The sequence below is a fragment of the Hesperophylax consimilis genome, chromosome 19 (assembly GCF_061612785.1).
Source record: "Hesperophylax consimilis isolate HC1 chromosome 19, BYU_Hcon_1.0, whole genome shotgun sequence".
NCBI lineage: Eukaryota > Metazoa > Arthropoda > Insecta > Trichoptera > Limnephilidae > Hesperophylax > Hesperophylax consimilis.
In genome coordinates this window covers 15,144,955-15,167,704 of record NC_142854.1, presented here as the reverse complement: position 1 = coordinate 15,167,704, position 22,750 = coordinate 15,144,955, and the positions used below count along the sequence as shown (strand labels likewise).

Genomic DNA, 22,750 nt, shown 5'->3' with positions numbered 1-22,750 from the left:
CAGAGCTTTGGGTAAAAGTAATTATTTTTCATGGGCATTCAAATACTTATACAAGATAATTAAAATAATTATAAAATATAATTTTTAGCTTTTGAGAATAATGTGATATTTGATATTTCTTTTTTAAGACCATGCACCACGTCGCGTAACATTTAGAACCGGGCCGCTAGCAATAAAACTCCTTATATAGATGACGATAATGTTTTAATTCCCCCTGCCTGTTTTGATTTATGCGAGAAAACAACATCGCCAAAAAGCGTGTTTTATTTTATTTTGCAAAGTTAAGGCACAAATAATTTAAAACTTCTACAATAGTTTTCTATAGAATTTTATTTTCCACATTATACAATGAAATCATAACCGACAATGAGGTCGTAAGTAGGAGATTTTTATCTTTAAGGCTCCGTAGTAAGCGTTCAAAGATTGTTTGAAGGGGAGATATGTAAATACGAATGTTATAGGAGCGCGCTAATATTAAAAAAAAACGATAATAATTAATCGAAAATGGTGAATATATTTAATAAAACATGACTCGTTTGAAATAGAGTAAAAATCTCTCGGGAAATGCTTTAGTTGCATTTAAAGATACACTGTGATTTTTTTCATGCCTACAACATTACTCCCCCGAAGATAGTGCACTTTACCCCCGGACACTCTGTATAAATAGATTCTCAGATAGATAGTCTAAGTTATATTCCCGGCATTACCCGGGCTTTAAACAGAGTTTTTAGAAATCATTTGTATAAGGTGACCTTCCTTTTATTTTGAATATCAAGTGTGCAAAATTTCATCAATCTCAGAATAAAACTTTATAAAATTCAAATCAACGCCTTCCGCCAGCCTGTAAAACACACGGACACTCTCCTTTATATAAATGGATTACTAATATATATGTATTTTATCCCGGATCCAGTTAGGAGACACATTACGCTATACGCATGGCGAGCGATATTCTGATATAGGTTAAGCTATGAAAATATAGCGTGGTCTGTCACACCCTTTAAGGATTTTACAGCTCTGCCATGGAGCCTGTCACGGCACCTAAGAATTCCGACAACATCTCTGCCAAATATAATTTAGTAAATGGTTGTACTTCAGTGTTGAAATTGAAAAAGAGAAGATTTAAATGTAATTATATTCGGTCGTGGATTGCGCATTTTGGACTTGGTACGTTGCACGATCCATCTCCTGGCAATATTCCGCGAGGTTTCGACATTGTGCTGAAACCATTTAGTCGGCATCGAATCATAACTAACACTGAAGACATTGATATAATATAGAAACAAGGGAGATGGGCTTAAATAGATTAGATTGGAATTAAACTGACCACACAAAAGTGTCGGAAACTGTTGAATCAACGTCACATTAACCCAAAAAACTGTTTTGTTTTTTCGATCAAAGCAATTTGATTTTTTTTTAAATTAAATTGTTAAAAAACTCTTAGAGCCGGTAATAATTACAATGAGCTGTCGAAAACAGTAAAAACTGCACAAATTAAAAATTCTAAACAGGTTAGCTACCTCTTAAATTTATTTTCACATTAAAGCGAAACTTAATGCTAAATCTCCATTTTGATTTATCTTTATAACGAATTGGGGTACATTATAAACACCAAAAAAATATTCTTTAGATAAATTGAAAGTTTTCCTATCGCTTCGCTTGAGTAGAATACAAATAAATTACTCAATAAAAAATATAAATGCAAACTACTAAAAAATATATTTTTTCAATAGAAATGTATGAACGCGTAAAGGAAAAACTTTTAAAAAATACAGTATTATAGCTAAGATATTCTGTGACAGTTTCACTTGATTAACTTTTTTGCTTTCTCATAAAATTATTTACAAAATAAATAAAAACCAGTTTTTTGCTTGAAATCGAACGTTTCTAGACTCCGTTTGTCAAGCGATTTGAATGCCTATTACCTACAGTATAAGGTATACCGAGAATATACACATTTTTGGCTTGTAGCTACATTGATAATTATGTATTTACTAGCTAACTAGCTGGCGTTGCTGGGACTTACCCTTAAGATAAAAGACATATAACATCGAAAGTTTTTGTGTAAACCTTTTATAAGATATACAATTCCGTATTACATTATTTTAGGTTTAGCCAGGGGTAGCAATGTAAGCGCCCGAAAATATTATTTTTACAATTTGATTAGAAACAATTAACTTTTATCTTCTTTCTATAAATGTAATATGCACTTATTATATATATAAACCTTCCGGAAGAAATTATCTAAACGCTAGTGAAAACCCTATGAAAATCCGTAGCGTAGTTTAGGAGAACTAAACGCACAAACAGACAGACGCGGATAACGATTTTGTTTTATACTATTTAGAGATTTTTAGACATCTTAGTTATTCCTTGATTCTGTTGTCTTAATTTATAAAAAAAATAGTTTATACATAAATGAAATAATTTATTGTCTATTTTATAATAATAAGTTAATAACTAAAAAATCAGCACTCGCTGTAATATTCTTGTCTATAAATACCTAATTATTTTTCTATAATTTTTTGTCTACTCTTATATTTTGACCTGTCGGTGGCCGAGTTGACATCGCGTTTGGGTCCCACCCAGGCGTAGTGTGTTCAATTCCTCGGCTGGCTAAGTCCTCCATCACAACAAAAGCAACATTTTCAGCTTACTGTGGTGGTAGTAGGAGATTTACAAATATTGTCAGGTTATTCGTAACCCGGGAATGTTTGTCATTCTTATTAAAAAATATATATATTTGTTAATTTTCATTATCCTGACGAAGAAACCATTGGTTTTGAGATATTTCGATTATTTTGATTAAATATAACATACATATAAGCCTTTAAGTTGGCGATCAAGACTTATAACTACTGACTTAAAACTAATGACATACATATTTACAAATGTGACTTAAAGTTAGAGACTTACAACTAACATATAAAATACATTGGCAAACTTAAGAAAAATACCATCTACTTGCGGTTCAATGAATGAGAGTAAATCTAAACATTTTTTTCCGTTTTTAGTTGTAAATAATGAAGGTAGTTATATTTAAATCTCGTCCAAATTAAACAGTAATACTGATTAAATATGGTTAATGAAAACAAAAGTGAAACGTAAGAAGTAGTGCAGTGTTGCAACGCCTCGATATGCCGCAGTACGATGAGAGTTTTATACTCGATGACAGCACAAACCAAAGAAGGAACAAACGCAGCTACAGAGTGTACAAAAAGGGGTGCTGCTCTTCCAATGTTACCCCCAAAGTGTCAAACCTCGGGGGACAAGGAACCTACGCACTCAAGAACAACAATATCAACTACCTAAAGAACAACAGGGAGTTCGGATCCAATTACACCCTCAAAGAAAACGCTAAAAATCAAGTTATCTACCCTAAATCTATGAATAAGAGCTTCCCTTCACTCTCAGAAAAAGACGCCCTATTCTTCAACGATGATAAATACATATTTTCTCCAGATTCCAGAGACATTTATTCAAATAAAAACAATAATTACTTCTCGTTTGGGAATGGGAAAAGTCTCGAAAACTTGGCTAATAAGAATCACTTTGTTTCCATCAAGAATAATCACATTTTGACGAATGGGAAGAGTCTTCAAAACCTAAACGATCACATGGTGAGAAACAATGTTTCTAAGTACCAGTCCAAGACTTCTTGTGGGTATTTGGCCAGAGCGAGGTCGAGAGATTTGTCGGGTTGCTCTTCGTACGCGGTTAACGACGGCGGGAAGACGGAAGCAGGGATGGTGAGCGAGGTGAACAAGAAGGTCGCTCTGAGGCTCGCGGCCAGAATCCTGGAGTCGGGAGTCTACAGACAACTCGGGAAGGGGAGATGCGATGACAGCAATGACAGTGGATTCGCTGATGATTCCTTGGGTATGATTTCTTTATGTTTCTCTTTCATATCGTAAATTGTATAACAATTACTATATAATACACTAACTGAAATTTCTGTCGATCCCCGCAGGGTTTTTCCAAATCAGACGTTAAAAGTAATTTTCGTCTTATTTAAACGTTAAAAGCCTTTATATTGGTTTTGTTCCTACACATACATAAAACATTTATGTTATTAAACTTTTCAATTAAAACAAATAACATTTAGACAGTCAATTAAAAAAATAATTTGTCTGAGCTAACTCTCTTTTTCAAGCCGGAAAATTCGCGTGTCAGTCCGCCTGAATGCGACGTTGCCGATTAGTTAACATTATTGCGATTTTGTATGAATAGCATTGAAGCCAAATTAGGGTGAGGGGAAATTGCCTGGCAGCCATCTTGTATGACAACAAAGTGGCGCACAATGAAATATAATCATTTTATTTTTGTGTAGTTAACGCATTTACGGCGGTTTATGTTGTTTTTGTGGTTATTTGAGACAAGGAATGGAATACATTAAAAAATTTAAGTAGGTTTTGGCATTTTAGATACATCTTCCCCCTCGCCCCGCCGCTTCAAATTGTTCTCGTATCGCTCCGTCCCGGGCTTTTTAGGTCCATGGTTGAATACATTTTTTATTGGTACCAACTCGAATTTAAACTTTTACAGTCTTTATACTTGTAGTGATTTAAGTGTGCAATATTTCATAAAGAAGTTTCAAAAATTCTGGCTAAGGAGTGGAAAGAGATGCCGGGGGTAGTTTTTTTGAAATCTCATGCAGACAGTGTCTTCTCTAAATAGTATAAAATAAACTGTCTGTTTATGCGCATAGTTCTTTTAAACTACGCAACGGATTTTGAAAGGGGTTTTCACTATCATTTAGAGAATTTCTTCGGAAGTTTTTTTATAAATAATACAAGTATATTATATTTATAGAAAGTAGAAAAAAGTCGATGTTTTGTAATCAAGTAAAATATTAACAATTATTATTAACAAAATATTTTCGGGCGCTTACAATGCTTACGCTGGCTAAACGTTATAAGATACATCAAAAATAATTTACTACGGAATTGTATATCTTGATTAGAATATAATATCTCAATAGAAAAGTTCGCGACAGACTTTTCTGTAGGCTGTTTATATTTCCTATGCATAATCCCCAGCAACACCGGGTACACATCAGCTACAGGGTTTTCCAATAAGAGGTGTTATTTTGAATAGCCCGCTATTTCGGTAGATGTTACTTTTGAAGATGTCTTTTTTTGACATTTGACAAGTAGAAACTACGCCATTAATAAAAATGGAACGATACACGCTTCAACAACGCATTGACATTATTCAAATTCACTTGAGTGAATCAAATGCAAATCATCTTGAGTGATGAGGCCCATTTCCACCTCGGTGGCTTCGTCAACAAGCAAAATTGTCGCATCTGGGGCTCGGAAAACCCAAGAGTTATTGTTGAAAAGCCTTTCTATCCTCAACGTGTGACTGTTTGGTGCGGTTTATGGTCCGGCGGAGTCATTGGACGTTACTTTTTCGAAAATGAGGCTGGAGCAACAGTTACGGTGAATGGATTGCGCTATCGAGAGATGATTAATGATTTTTTATGGCCGGAATTGGATGGTATTGATCTGGACAACGTTTACTTTCAACAAGACGGCGCTACGTGCCACACAAGCTACGAAACCATTGATCTTTTACGATTGAATATCAAAATAACACCTCTTATTGGAAAACCCTGTAGTTTATTTATATTTTGTACAGGCAGATAATATAAAGTACCATACTTATCTGATAGGTTATTGCTTTGTATTCACATAAATCTTCTAATGTATGAAAGGAGAGTGTCTTGTTTTTGGCCGGCGTAGATTTGACTTGTATTTGTATACAAATCTGCAGTTTTATTCTGAGGTTGATGAAATTTCGCACACCTTACTTTTGACCTTAAAAACAAGATGAAGGTCACTGTCTACATGACGCTTAGAAAAACTCAGCGGAAGGTCAGGCAACGCCGTAGAATTCAGCAAGTATTTTATTTGCAATGTCATGATTTATCGCATCAAACTTTCCTTTTCGTTTCGTTTCAACATTCCTTTCTTACTTGATCTCTTCTTTCACTTGCTTTCATTTTGTCTCCTTTGGTTTCTTGCGTATGCATCTCCGTATTTAAATACCTTACGACAATATACATGAATATAAATTTATTAATGGAACTATCTGACGTGTACTCGGCGTTACTAGACTTTTCTTTACTTTCAATAAATAAAATATCCATGTATTATATAGATAAACCTTCCGGAAGAAATTCTATAAATGATAGTGAAAACCCTATCAAACTCTGTTGCATAGTTTAGAAGAACTAAGCGTACAAACAGACAGACGCGGATAGGTGTTGATGGTAATCTAAGTGCCGGAAAAATGTACCAACATTATTGTGTTGTTCTTTCTTTATTTGAAAGTATTACTGCCTTTTAAAAAGTTTACTCGGAGGAATTTCCTTTTTTATTAAACAAGTTGTGGCGAATGTTAAAACTTTCTCTTCTTCACATATTATGGAAGTAAGAATTATACCTCTATGGGCAGAAGCTACAGGCTACCTGTTCAAAACTCAAAGATTACCTGAATATCACATAAGAGTCCCTACAACCTAACTAGCTTGAGTGAAAAATATTTTGACTTAAAAAACAAATTCGTACAGATCAACAAACGCTGATTCCGAATATGTTAGTTTTTAAAATATATCGTATATGATCATACGTAGAATTAATAAATCGTCAATTAAAAACGATTAAAACTGTAATAGATTTAAACGCCCTGTGATTGGTCAGCGGGTTTTTTTACAGTTATTGTACGTACACAGTTTTTTTTTACATGCTTTTCGACTACCACACTAGGTACATGCCCGTATTATGGTAGTCGAAAGTATGGTTCTGACAGAACTTACACCGCTACCTCGCGGTTTGCCCGGCCGCATGCTTTAATAATGCGGAAAATTTTGTGCAGAGTTGAGCTGCGTGTACCTACTCACACACCGTTGCGTTTACACATGTTTTTTGGAAATCTTGCTAGGTATGACGTCACGCGTACCTCGCTAGATTTAGATCATTTTGACGACTCGAAAAATATAGCACACTTGATCTTCAAAACAAGTGTCACTGTCTAGGTCTGGTTTCTACACACTCTGTGTAAATCCCTGGGCAATGCCGGGTCCTTCGGCTAGTACCTGTAGAATGAACCTACAACGTTCAACACTTCCAACTCTGAATTATTGAGGGGTCGATATTCCCATTACAAAGTCGAAGATGCAATCATTCTCGAATGAAATTGACAACACAATGGCGCAGCAAGATTATTCGCACCACACTGTGAAAGTATTTCAATACTATCCGATACTATCGCTGTCCAATCGGCAACAATAATTATGCAGTTTCTCAAGTTCGGATTCCGCAATGGCTACTTCCCGGTTTTCTCCAGTCGATGTTCAACAAGCACTGGGTGTTTTAGTTAGGCGACTGATACACAGATGGCTCTGCCTGTACTGTTCTGTCACACGTAGACTATCTGGTACCTACTTAACCCTCCAGGCCTCTGCCATGTTGAACGTGATATTTCGTAAGATAATTTCAGAGAATTTGTGTGTATTTCCGATACATAATAAAATCCTAATAAATGGAATATTTCTGAACGTATCCTAAAAATAAAAACTGTTTTTGAAAGGTGATGAAATACGCTTTCAAACTTTATTATTTAAAATGTCAAAATAGTATAAAATAAAGTCGACAATTTTGCTTGTTGACGAAGCCACCGAGGTGGAAATGGGCCTCATCACTCAAGATGATTTGCATTTGATTCAGACAAGTGAATTTTAATAATTTCAATGCTTTGTTGAAGCGTGTATCGTTCCATTTTTATTAATGGCGTAGTTTCTACTTGTCAAATGTCAAAAAATGACAGCTTCAAAAGTAACATCTACCGAAATAGCGGGCTATTCAAAATAAAACCTCTTATTGGAAAATCCTGTAGTATAACAAAAAGTCGCTATCCGCGTCTGTCTGTTTGTGTCCTTAGTTCTTCTAAACTACGCAACGGATTTTGATAGGATTTTCACTATCATTTAGAAAATTTCTTCCGGAAGGTTTATGTATATGATACATGCATATTATTTTTGTAGAAAGTAGAGAAAAGTTGATGTTTTTTAATCAAGTCGTAAAAATATTTTTTTTCGTACGCTTACATTGCTAACGCTGGCTAAACCTTATGAGGTACATCAAAACAATGTACTACGGAATTGTATATCTTAAAAAGGTCTATAGATTGCATATGCCTATCTCTTACGGTTAACCCCTAGCAACGCTGGGTACACGTCCGATAGTTTTAATATATATACAAATTCAGCCTGCGTATGTTTGTGCTCGCAAAACTAGAAAAGTAGTCTAGCGATATCGCTGAAGTTTGGTCTCATTGATACCAGGAGTGTTCAGAGTTTTAGGTTTGAATTGTAGAAAGTGTCGGGGACGCCCGAGGAATACTTAACGGAATATCTCTGCAGCGGAGCGAGACATAGTCGGCATAGTCCAGTGGTAACGCATTGGATTGCCATTCCGAAGGTCGCGGGTTCGAACCCGGCGTGCGCAAATAAATTTTATTTGATTAATTTGTGTTATATTTCACAATTAATTAATTAAAATAATATATAGTATATTTGCGGCACGTTCCAGAGTGGAAGATACTACCAGTATCGCCCTGGTGTAAGACCACCATTCAGAATTGAAACGTTGCTCCAAATGGCTTTAGCCGTGTTTAGTGACTAGATCTGAATAGCCAGGTACTTCTCCACCTTCCTCTTTCCCTTCCCCACTTACCTTCAGCCTCACAACATCCCCCAATTGGGGATGCCATAGTCTCACTGGCTCCAGACGGGAGCAGTTGGGACTCTTGTGAGGTATTCACTAAAAAAATAAAAAAAAGAGACAGGGAGTCGAATTAAAGTTGATGTAATGTAGTTATTTAACAGTAATATAGTAATAAAAAAGACATTAGCATTACTGGGTACACTAGTAAACATATAATTTTTGTAGTATTAATATTTTAAATCAAACATAAAAAAGTTTTTAAATACCTCATCTTCCGTTACTAGACAGATGTGTTATAAACATTACTGCCACCTCACTTTTACTAGACAAATGTGTTATAAACATTACTGCCATCTCAATTTTTTGTCGTTTCATAAGAAAATAATTAATAAAATATTCACAAAGTTTCATAAATTGCTTCTGAATTTGCGGTCTGAATCTTTGGTGTGGTTTTAATTGTTCTGGGTGTGTATAAAGCTTGGTATTTTCTGTTTCTAATACCGTTTAGTTGAAATAATAGACTATGCAATAATTACAATAGCGTATTATCCAAGGTGGATATTTTCAGTTGCGAACTTACCAAATACAAGAGGTCCATAAAATAATATTTCTCTGATTGTTTGTGAATAATGTTATGTCTCTAATGTTTATATTTCTATTTTGATTTGATTTATATCTACAACCTCTCTCCGTGGCTATAAATGTATTGATAACAGTTTTATTTTATAAATTTTTGGTTTTATATAATATTTTGTTTTGTATAATTTTTTGACTTCATATTCCTTTCTTACAAATTTAATGTAATTATTCCATATTATGCTGTCTTAGTAGAGGTAAAGTCACAAGAAGGAAATCCATAATTGGTTTTATTTTTGCCATATGTATAATACTTATGTACAAACTGAAATAAATGTAAACTGTCGATTTCCCTAAAATTAATAAATATTTCTAACTACGACGGTAAGCTGTTCCAAAAAGCGATCAAATTGATTCTGCTGGTAATAGCCGGTTTGTTCCCAAAACCGAACAAATTTGCCTGAGGAGTTAGTGACTAAGTTATTATTGTTGACTGGATTATAATAAAAAAAATCTCGTGAACATCATTAGGACCGTCTCAAGATACACTTTTTGTCATTTCCGGCCCGAGGAATTTATCTCTTTTGTGTTGTAATTACATATTATGGATTTCTTATTGTGGTTTTAAAGGTTCGTTGTAAGATTTGACCATGGCCTTGTGGATATTTTTCAAGTTCTGGTATTTAAGTGTGAAGCACGGCATCCCGACCTTTTTCATACAAAACTTAAATTTGGATTTGCTGCCAAAATACCCAACCAAATTGAAAATTTATTTTTTTAATCAAATGATTTATTTATGTTTTACGTATCCCTGTATGTTTCCTTTTTTGTTTCTTCTTGTTTGTTCTAATTAACCCCCCTGATTTATTTATTTCTGTACTGTGTTGTATGTGAAACTTATAATTTTGATATCAAAATACCAATGTAAAATTGTTCCTATTAACTCCCATCTCTGTATTGTAAGTTCCTCTCGTTCTACAATGAGTTTTGTAACTCATCGGGATTACTCTAGCAAGAAATAAAATAAATAATATTAAATTATAAAATAAGGGCTTGGTGCTCGCAGTTAAATACTAATATTAGTTCATGGATGACCCATCTCCCTTGTTTTTATTATATGTGCATTACACTTTACAATAAATAATGCCTTTAGAGCTGTCGTAAAGGACAAATATAATAATTAGACATACATTTTGTGATGCAAGATTTTCCAAATTCCGAGCGTGGCTTCCAGACAACAAAGAAATTAACAAGCGATATTCAATGCAATGAAAATATTAGCCTCAACCACTTAACAAACAAAACGATAGAAGTGTATTGAGGGTGTTTCTGTGGGCCTTCAATGTTTCCTTACTTGACTCACTTAAAACTAGTGATCAAGCTATGGAATAAAGAAGAACGCAAGAAATGCGATTTGGGCGTTTTGCGTGATCAAAAAATCTGACTATTCTTTGCTTAAATTAAATTCTGGTCACCTGATACACATTCCATCTCCTTCCTGCATTGTATCAGTTTGATCAGTAATATCTCGTCGAATCGTGTTCTTTTATTTATTTATTTATCGTTTCTTTACATTGTATCTTTTTTTTAAAGTTAGAATTTTTAACCTCACTAGGACAAGCCAGTGTTGATGTTAATAATTTTACAAAATATAAAAAAAATAGCACAAAGATTATATATTGATAACAATATTGTTACATTGACGTTTCTACGAATTGGATACCTACATGGTACCTCATCAGCCTATTCATTACAATATAATGCTGTAAATATGTAGGGTGACCATGGTGACATTAATTGCAAGAAAAATATAACGAACTATTATTTTTAAAAACAGAAGAAAGAAAGAGAGAAAAAAATAATTTACACTATAAAAAGAAAAGGATGAAAAAATAAACGTTTTCAAAATATTATGCCACAATTTAAAAGGACAAAGATGAAAGAATATGTTGGAAATCCTCGGATGGCAGAAATAATTTAACATTCTTTTTAAATGTACACAAGGAATTTGACGATTTAATGTGATCTGGAAGAAGAAGTGAATTATTAGAACGCGATAAGCGATGCGCGTGGACCGTATTATTAGTTAAAATTAAAGCGGTAGTTTTAGTTAAAGCGATAGGAGCGTGGGGGGTAAAAAAGTGGAATCTACATTTTCACTTCATGTCTCATCTAAATATTATCAATAAATAAAACAGTAATACATTACCGTGTTTTCGGTAATGAATTAATGAAAATCTTGGCTGCGGTAATAAGGAAGTTGAGTCCATTTTTTTTATTTTTTTTTATCAATGTTCGCATTCAAACTTAAATACTGGTATTTTTTTTTTTTTTTTAAAGTTTGTTTTCATAGTTAAATTAATTCTCAAAGTTTAAATTTTATTAAGCCCGCCAAAACGAGCGGAATCCGAGCGGTAACAGGCGGGGTGTAGTGTGACGTCATTAGAACTGTGAAAACCACGTCGCTTAAGCATTATGTATGGAAAAAAATTTAATTCTTCAACAAGGAATTCCAGTAATTTTTTTACCAATGTTAACCGTCTATTATAATTGATGTTATTAAAAAAAAAAAAGAAAATTGATTAAGATTTCATAGTTAAATTAATATTTTAAGTTAGAATATTTGCTTTTCACGCCCGATACGGTACTTGTACGGTATCGCCGTCGCTACTTGTTGACGTTCCCCGCGCGAATTCAGGACCACCGCGCAGAAAAGTAAAGACCAAAAGTAAAATAACGGTTTACAGCCCAGTTCACTGTGAGACTTTTCTGAGCGGCCGGCGGCCTGAAGTGTATCACATGCTTTGTGACATGTATAATAATAAAAACATCTAAGTTATGCAATAAACAACATATTATTATAAAGCACTATACGAATATGTATCTTTAGAAATCCATTTCATATAATAATAATAACAAATACGTACATATATTTGACAAACCCAAATAAACCTTTGGCCTATACACCTCTCTCATCTAAATCGACCATCTCTCATGTAATAGAAAGAGATGCACCATAGGTGTTCCGTTGTACGTACAAGTCACGACACATGTGACGACAGAATTCTTTCGACCAATCGTGGAGCGTATACAGTCTATTGCTATTTAATGCTTTTTCAAGAACGTTTAACTAATTCTAAGAATAATAATATAGAAATATATTTATATATTTAGAATCGATATTTTTTGATCTACATGAACATATTTTTTATAAGTCAAAATATTTTTCACTCAACTTCCTTATTAACCCACTTCCCGACATCAGATCGAACTAAAACTTGGCACATAACTCGTTGTCGACGACAATGTATTCTATCAACTTTTGGTGGCAACAGCACGCGGACATATTCGCATTTCGTATCATATTTTCCAATACGAAATAAATGTCGGTCCTGCCCGATCGCCATTTGTCTAGGTTTGATAGAGTTGTTGACTCCAGTTCTTGGGTAGAAAGGTACAACCCTCAATCAAACCACTTTTTTATGTTTTAAAAACATTTTGAAATAGATGTATGATTGTGGTTTGATCTTTTAATTGAAAAAAAATATCATATTGAAAAAAAAATCAAATTAAATCTACACGACGTTGTTATAATATGCTCAAAATACCATGTATTTATGTGGAAGCTACAAGTCAAAAATGTGTATATTCTTGGTATACCTTACATTGTAGGTAATAGGCATTCAAATCGCTTCACAAACGGAGTCTAGAAACGTTAATCAAGTTAAACTGTCACAGATAATCTTAGCTATAATATCTACTGTATTTTTAAAAAGTTGTTTCATTTACGCGTTCATACATTTCTATTGAAAAAATATAACTTTTTAGTAGTTTGCATTTATATTTTTTATTGAGTAATTAATTTCTTTATTTGTATTCTACTCAAACGAAACGACAGGAAAACGTTCAATTTATCTAAAGCATATTTTTGTTATTCATAATGTACACCAATTCGTTATAAAGATTAATCAAAATACTCATTTAGCATTAAGCTTCGCCTGTACTTGTCTCTAACGCTGTAAACTTGCAAATGATCTATATAAATAAAAATGTTAATGTTCGTTTGTTCAAAATCTTAAATCTTCGAAAGATCTTCATCGATTGCTTTGAAATTTTGACACAACTTTGCATTCGAATACACTTACGTTTTTATATACCTACCTATATTATATAGATGTCACCTGTGACAAGTAAAAACATGTTTTTTTGGAAACAGCTCCATCTTTTGGTTGTAAAAGCAAAAAATTGCATTAATGTATATAATCCAATATGTGGTGATCTCATGTCGTGTCTAGGCATTTTCCGTACAGTGGCAATGGGGCTATAATGGCATGGCCATTTGGCGGATATTCCCCGTCTTACCTCGTTGCACTTATACGTAATAATAATTCATGCAAAAACACAACAAATAGCCTTGCCAACAATAGCTAGGAAGGTACCTATTACCTATTCATAATATAATAATCAAACAACAACAAAAACATATCCGTGAATTCTGAATTATTGTAAATATTCCGCTAAACCACAGACATAGGAATTAATAGACGAGAAGATAATGGCGAGGGGTAAAATCAACTGTTGAAGAACGAAGGGGGTTAAGCTGACTGTGATTCGTCAATAAATCAATCTGACAGTAAATAGGCATCTCGCATTATAATATCACCATTTAGTTCTTAAAAGTAAAATCTGCTTTTGAATGAATAGACATTTTTACATGGGAGCGCAAATTACTCGCCACGTTATGAACTAATTTGCGAAGTCCAAATTCGGCAAAGTAAATTTCTTCTGTTTGCAGAGTCGTAGTTAGTTTCAGAGTATTTAGTTAAGACACTTTTACAAATGTTTCATAATTTACTTACCCCAGTAAACAACGATGAGCACACTTGAGAATCGCTACATTGTGATGTGATAGTATAGATATGTTTCTAAAACTGATCCATATAATACGGTGTGAATAAGCTTAAAATAAAGTAAAATAATGCTTACTTATGGAATGTAATACGACAATTGGGTTTATTCTCTTTTTCACATCTATTTTTACAAGTTTCATATCACAAGTCAACATTTTGCCGTGTTATTTCGTAAAATGAACCGATGATGCCTCGACCATAGTTCGCACAAGAATGATGACGTCACGTTTTCAAATTTCACTTGAGGCCATGCGCGGGCCCAGCCGGCTCCAATGGAACCGGTATGGGGAGTGGGGATAATACGCTTTTAATCACTTAGGGCAGGTCTACTAATATTCATATGTCTATGCGCTAAACTAATTTTGGGAATACCATTATTCTTGGTATTTTCTCGTTTTTTTTTATTATTTATTAACGACAAAAGATTTTAAAAAATCACGGGATATTATAATTCCAATTTTAAAAACGACGATTACAATAGTCTTCTGTTAAGGTTAAACGCGACGTTCGTTATAATCTACGAATTCATAGATAGCGTTGATTTAATTATTTTATTACAATACGCTTTTTGCGTATTATTCTTTACACATTAAATAAATAGTTTTGTCAGAATACAAACTCAATTCTTCAAAGAAAGGCATACAAATACAATATTATATTGTATGGTTGTTTACAGGTGGAAAAAATATAATAAGCAGCAATTGTTGATTGAGGTACTAGTACGTATTGAATCATTTGACGGGTTGGAAATAAGCCGACATAGCTCAGTGGTTTCAGAGCACCTGACAGGACATCAGAAGGCACGGGTTCATTTCCCGTTGGCGGCATTTATTTTTACTCGGGAGATATTTTCAATTTGTATTGATATTTCAGGTTGTGTTATGTTTTATGCTATGTGTTAAACCTTGTCTTATAAACATTAGTTTTTCATTAAAAAATAAGTGTATCTTTAAATGCAACTAAAGCATTTTTGCTCTATTTCAAACGCGTCGTATTTTATTAATTTGTTTCGCTTAATTATAATCGTTTTTTTAATATTGGCGCGCTCCCTCTAACTTTAGGATTGACATATCTCCCTTTCAAACCACCTTTGAACGCTTACTACGGGGCCTTAATAGGCGTATGCGAAATTATTTAATAGATAAATAAATAAAATTATTAATTATTAATTTTCAGATAGAGCAAAAATCTCTCGAAAAATGCGTAAGTTGCATTTAAAGATACACTGATTTTTCGTACCTTTAATATGTTCATAAATAACCGATCAAAATATGTTTTTAATAATTTCATATATTTACAGTTTCGGCTCGACAAACATATTTATAGTCATTATCTTAAAAACAGAATGTATGTTTTAGGAACTTAAAAACTGTTCAAGACAAATATGTTATTAACCAGTGGAACGCCTGTGGGTCTTTGGACAACATGCGATCATTCTAATATGATCCTTATTAGAATAATTTGCTATGCGATTTTGACAATAATGCTTCTAAAAATGAATGAAAAACAAAATCAGCATCGTTAGGGCTAGTAAAACGCTAGGTGATATTTTTTCTATTTTATGCTCCGGCCTTCAACAGAAATTAATCAGTAAAAGGCAATCATTACAAATTTGAAATACGGGGGCTTAAATGCATTGAACAACCATTGATTTGCTCTGCATGAAATCGAACGGGAGATCAGAAAGTGAAATGAGAAATGCATCAGAATTAAATGCACATTAATTGCCACGTTTTAATTGCACTTTAGATGCCGTTAACGCATCGGAGATTATCTGGTTACATTACTATTCAAATTTAACGGAAGATAATAATGAAGAAAATGGAAGTGTTTTGTTTGTCTTTTTCCCTGCATTCAATTGCACAAGGATTAGATCAATCGTATGTGTAATTAAGTTTAAGTATCCGGCATTATTCACACACAATGTGTTGTGTATACAGTATTATTTAAATACTAGCTGTACCTCGTCACGCGTTGTTGCTGTAGCTCAGTCTGTCTGTGCAGATAGAGAAACAATAGCGCGTGTTGCTTTTACGTCCAACAGATGGGTTTGTTTAAGAAAAAAGGATGTATGTTGTATGTCCAACAGGGAGCGCTATATAATATCTCTAAATACAGGATTTTCCAATAAGAGGTGTTATTTTGATATTCAATCGTAAAAGATCAATGGTTTCGTTGCTTGTGTGGCACGTAGCGTACCGTCTTGTTGAAAGTAAACGTTGTCCAGATTAATACCATCCAATTCCGGCCATAAAATATCATTAATCATCTCTCGATAGCGCAATCCATTCACCGTAACTGTTGCTCCAGCCTCATTTTCGAAAAAGTAAGGTCCAATGATTCCGCCGGACCATAAACTGCACCAAACAGTCACACGTTAAGGATAAAGAGGCTTTTCAACAATAACTCTTCTGTTTTCCGAGCCCCAGATGCGACAATTTTGCTTGTTGACGAAGCCACCGAGGTGGAAATGGGCCTCATCACTCAAGATGATTTGCATTTGATTCACTCAAGTGAATTTTACTAATTTCAATGCGTTGTTAAAGCGTGTATTGTTCCATTTTTATTAATGGCGTAGTTTCTACTTGTCAAATGTCAAAAAATGACAGCTTCAAAAGTAACATCTACCGAAATAGCGGGCTATTCAAAATAACACCACTTATTGGAAAACCCTGTAGTATAAAATAAAGTCGCTATCTGCTTCCCTGTGTTTGTACGCTTAGTTCTTCGCCAACTACGCCACGGATTTTTATAGGGTTTTCACTATCATTTAGAGATTTTCTTCCGGAAGGTTTGTATATATAATACATGCATATTATGTTTTTAGATTCTCACGGCCAAAAGCATTTTTGTTGTTTGTTTTTGGGGTGTTATGCCGTGTTGCGCTAACTCCTTCTTTAGCCGACGTTTCGGACAGCGTTGCAGTGTCCATCATCAGGGCAGATCCGGTAGATCCGAAGATGTGGATCTTCTTCTTCATCTTCATCTTCTACATCTTCGGATCTACCGGATCTGCCCTGATGATGGACACTGCAACGCTGTCCGAAACGTCGGCTAAAGAAGGAGTTAGCGCAACACGGCATAACACCCCAAAAACAAACAACAAAAAAAACATGCATATTATATTTATAGAAAGTGGAGAAAAGTCGATGTTTTCGTAAAAAAAAATTTTTGGGCGCTTACATTGCTAACGCTGTCTAAACCTTATGAGATACACCAAAATAATGTACTACGGAATTGTATATCTTAAAAAGGGCTACAGAAAAGTCTGCCATGGTACCTATATGTCTATCTCCTAAGGATAACCCCCCATCAACGCCAGGTACACGTTAGCTAGTAGGTATGTATATAAAAACACTTGGCTTATTCGAATGTAAAGTTGTGTCAAAATGTCGAAGTAATCGGTGAAAAACTTTCCGAGATTTAAGATTTTTAACAAACGAATATTAACATTTTTATTTATATTGATAAAATTGGATATGTACCATGTAAGAACTTACCTACAGTACGTACACTGTATTTCAATTGTCTGTTCAGCTCCTGATTGTGAAGGTGTTTAGTGTGGTTTGAGACAAAACAACTCCAAATTGAAAGAGAATAGACTATACAAATAATTGTTGTTTGTTCTATATGTATTAGTAGTGAGTTTTAATTTATCATTATTTTAGAATGATGTAGAAATGAGATAATTGAAATATTGCAAAGATTATCTGCGACAGTTTCCCTTATTTATTTATTTTTATTTATTGTAAAATTATTCACAAAATAAATAAATATCCCTTTTGCGCTTAAATCGAGTTTTTGCTCGAACTTCGTTTGCCAAGCGATTTTTATGCATATTTTTTTTTTTTTTTATTTATTTAGAAAAAAAGTAAATATTCACAAGAGATAAAAATATATTACATTTCATATCAGACATCACTTTTTTTTTGTTTACCCAATTTGTAGAGAAATATTCTCGGGTCAAACTGGGGAGCTAGTCTATGTGCTTATATATATAGATAATTATATGTATAGTTACAAAAATGGAAAAAGAATACTTTCAAAAATACTACAAAATATTGTACAATAAGAAAATTACAAATAATTATAGAAACAGAATATCAACAAAAATCAACGAAAAATCAACAAAAATATAAGCAACAGAAATAAACAACAGAATAAGCAACAGAATATATCTGAAAATCATCGATCACCTTATATCACCTATATTCATGGCGATATAAGGCACATAATAATATATACATTTTTGGCTTGTGACTTCTTTTTAAACGTGATGAAAAAACAGTATTTTATAAACCTAACCCAAAGTAACCTAGTTTTTTCATCACTTTTCATGACTTTGTCACTTTTTAAGAGTGTGTTGAAGTGCCACTGTCTGGAGTTGCCCGGTTACCGTTAAGAATGTTAAGATCAGAAATCTTGTACTGTAAATGGGTGATTAATCTGTGGTGAAATTGAGTAAATAAATAAAACATCAAAAATATTTTTTTCTTTTGTTCCCAGGTAAGTTGCAGAATTCAAACATCGCGGTGTCAAGGAGTGAGGCAGCTGAAAGACTTAGTTTGTATTTCTATTGAACCGATGATGGACAACATCCGATACACGTAATAATATTATATGATAGGATTTGTTCCTTCGGACCCCAGCTGAACAGAGCGGTGAGTGAAATACTCTTGTCATATAAAAGCATACATATAAATGAATTTTATATCGTAATGATTGCATGATGTAAAATTGGATATGGGTTTAAATAAACTATAGCGGCGACGGCCTGGACGAGAGTATTTTCCGATTTTCGATATCGCTGACTCATCCCGGCTACTCTGGCGTATCAGAGCAGCGAATACATGCACCCTTCCATCCACGAACATCTGCGAGGCGCTGCATCACCAAGGGAGGCCGAACAGCGCCGTGTATGCGTGGTTATACTGCACTCGGAGTGTGCTTATAATAAGATATAAGTAGGTAAAGATTCCATGATAATTGAACAAACCTTTAAAAAGTTATGTAAAGTCATTAAAATGTATGAAAAAAAATACTAATATGTTAACCTTACCATACGTAGCCTATTTAACCTGGTTTTTGTTTCATCACTTTTCATAACTTACTAACACTTTTTAAAGGTTTGTCATTTCGACGAGTTTTCTGGTTACCGTGGGTAACTTTAATTAAGTGACTCTGCATGTTGTCGTCACTATTAAAATAATATTAATTATGTGCTTAGAAGTTTTCACCATAAATTAAGCCCCAGCATTCCCAATTTTTACCGATTTATATCATATTTCTCTTGAACTCTTTAAGTTTTAAGTTCCAAAGAAAATAAATTATTTCTGAAGATAATATCTATACATTTGTTATGCCAAAACGGTAAATATATGAAATTCAATTGATAGACAAAAATCCGAAAATTATTAAAAACATGTATGAAAAAACAGGCATGAAAAATTCACAGTGTATCTTTAAATGCAACTAAAGCATTTGTCGAGAGATTTTTGCTCTATTTTAAACCAGTCGTGTTTTATTAAATATTTTCACCGTTTTCGCTTTATTTACTATCGTTTTTTTTTTAATATTAGCGCGCTCTCTCTAACATTCGTATTTATATATCTACCTTTCAAGCCATCTTTGAACGCTTACTACGGAGCCTTAATTCAATTTTTAAAATGTATTTATTTCGAATTCAATTTTCTTCTTTCGTTTTGTGGACGCCATCTCGCGGTCAAAGCCTAAAGTTTTTTTTATTCCTTCTTGTAATCTTTTTTCACGTTTCATTGAATTCAAACTCATTTCGTCACATCTACGAGTAATATCTTCACTACAACAAAATAAATTACAATGGAATTTTATTCTGTTCAAAATCATTGTTTTTTTGTGTAACCACATACTTAATTAACTGCTACTGGGCTTTCGGTGTCAGTGTTATCAATATGTACCTACATGGAGGAATGCTGTCCTTGTTCTACTGGAATTACAGTGAAAGATGCTCCGGGGAACCAATCATTGGTTCCTTCGGCACCGGTGCATATACGTCAAACGCGCGTCCAACTTTTGTACACAGTTGACAATGTTTATTTATTGAATATCAACGGTATAAATACCATGCACCATAATTCATGTCACAGAATAACAATCAACTGTGGCATTTGATCATAAAATGACGACAGACAGTATTATAGCCTTCTTGCACCTAGCTTCTGTGCAGTTAAACAGATCCGATACATCTGCGTACCTATTATTAACTTCATGTAATCTAGGTACAAGCGAGTGTTTGAAATGCTCAGTCTTTGAATTTTTACAATTAAACATTCTTTTAGAACGAGAACGGGTCGTTTCTACGACTCGTTCTTTAGATCAACAGCTGTGGAATGATTTTCCGGACGCTGTGTTTCCCCCCTTCACTCTTTCCTTTCGTATAAAATATTCTCCACACTGCTTCCCCAAAGATGACAAAGGCCCTAAAAAAAATATTTTCCTCGGGTGTGAAAGACAGAAAAGTCTATTTCTACCTAGTGAAAATGATTTTGTTAAAATATTGTTTTATAGGTAGGTACTTTGTATGAATTCTACACACAATCAGTTCCATTTTTAAATTACACTTAAATTCAACATAAATCCAAGTTCATTGAACCTGCTTTACAATCGCAGACACAACCGATATTAGTATTTTTGATTGAAAGGGTGTACTCGTAGTTCTTGGGTAGGGTAGGTAGATAGGTATATTTAGAAAGATGGCCGCCCCGACGCGAACGACACGGCTCAAATTATAAATCACTTTGGATATCTCATATAAATTAACATTGTTGCTATTTTGGGCCTGTATTTCAGTAATGCCATGTAGTGCTGAGATTCCAAGCAACGTTAAACTTTTATTTAAATTTGAATTAACTTATTTTGTCGTTCCGTTTTGAAATTGAGATAATTTTTTTGGCAAAGAATCGTCAACAAATTTCCAGAAAAGCTGCAATCACTATATAAATTATTATATTAATAACTAATATTATGTAAAAGGAACTAAATTGGCTAGCAGTGGAACAGATACTGATATTGAACGCAATGATATCAATAAACTTTCTAATTTCGGTTGTCTGTCTGTGATTCTAAGTCTGATTCAATTAAATGTTGCCATTTTCAAAATTGGAACTGATGTGTCATGAATTCGTGATTTTCACGGTTCCGCTTCTAGTAAATCATTAAACATACTATTTTAGATTGTGTGTTTGTGATTGTAACTCGGTTTGTTTTGAATGTTGGGAATTGTTGTTTCATAGAATTTGAACTATTCATCAAATTTCAAAGTTAATATTCAAGTTCTGTGCTAGTCTTAATCCAAATACTATTGTGAAATAACCGACCCGTGATGAAATAATAACGGAACATGAATTTTGAACATTGAATGTTCAATACATTGATAGACTGAGCTTTTTTTTTATGTGAAACCGCAAAAGAGTCCCAATTGCTCCCAACCATCTGGAGTCAGTGAGTCCATGGCATCTCCAATTGGTGTATGTTGTAAGGCTGAAGGTAGTGGGAAGGGGAAGGAGATGGTGAAGTACCTGGCTATTCAGATCTGGTCTTACACCAGGGCGATGCTAAGAGTATATTCCACTCAGGAACGTGCCGCAAATATATTCTAATAATATTTTTAATGAGTAAATTGTGAAACAACACAAAATGCATCAAATAAAATTTACTTGCGCACGCCGGTATTTGATACCGCGACCTCCGGCTTGTTAGTCGAGAGCCTTAACCCTTGACTGCGGAGGTCGTCAAGTGTCCAAAAGTGTTAATATAAAAATAATATGTTTATTTTATTCTCGTTTTGACGTTGAAAAATAGTTTTGAATGAGTGTGGTGAAAGTCGCTAAAAGCTATAAAGATAATATATGCAATTCAAACAAACTCACAGTAAAAAAAACATTTATTCCGACCCAAAAATCAAAAACAATAAATAATTTCCCACAGATTGAGTATCACTGAAAACGCACGCAGCGCCGCTACGCACGTTTTCCTGAACTAAAAACAAAATCCAACTTTAAACTTCAGTTTGTTTCCGCCGTCGCTAGAGGGTGGACGTGCTAAGATGAATTCACGCCGCTCCTGTCGAACGATATTCAATTTTCTTTTCGTCACAGGCTGATTCATTACTGAAAAATTGAGCAAATTATAATCCCGCGACTACAATATTAAACTAAATTAACGTGCATTCGTGAAAAGTTGTTAGGTTAGGTTTTTTTTATTTGCCAGTGTTGACATAAATGATTATTACTGCATAGTCATTTATTCCGCTAAACAAGTTTTACAAGGTGATGTTGAATTAAAAATAGCCAATGATATGATGCGAATGACATTTAAATAGTTATAAGTGCATCTGTGATATTAAAACTTTTATTTTTTTTAAATAAAATAGTGTATTTAATTAAAAGAAGTGTGTTTTTTGTGAATGGGTAACGTTTTGCTGCAGAGATAAAGGTAATCTTAGAGCAAATATAACACTATATACATTACACTCGAAATGTAGATTATTCATGT

General features: G+C 33.7%; 1 protein-coding gene across 3 annotated transcripts in view; it reads left to right on the top strand.

Moving 5' to 3' along the window:
* The window catches only part of LOC149414877 (guanine nucleotide-releasing factor 2-like), a 260,051-nt gene that overhangs the window by 140,393 nt on the left and 96,908 nt on the right, over positions 1 to 22,750 (top strand). For 2 of the 3 annotated variants that reach the window (XM_089643440.1, XM_089643439.1), the window contains exon 1: positions 3,033 to 3,879. The exons of the other annotated variant lie outside the window; for it this stretch is intronic. In XM_089643440.1, coding sequence (XP_089499566.1) covers positions 3,138 to 3,879 — 742 coding nt within the window. In that variant the 5' untranslated portion in view covers positions 3,033 to 3,137. Of the gene's footprint in view, positions 1 to 3,032; positions 3,880 to 22,750 lie in introns of those variants that run through there. 3 annotated transcript variants of the gene reach the window in all.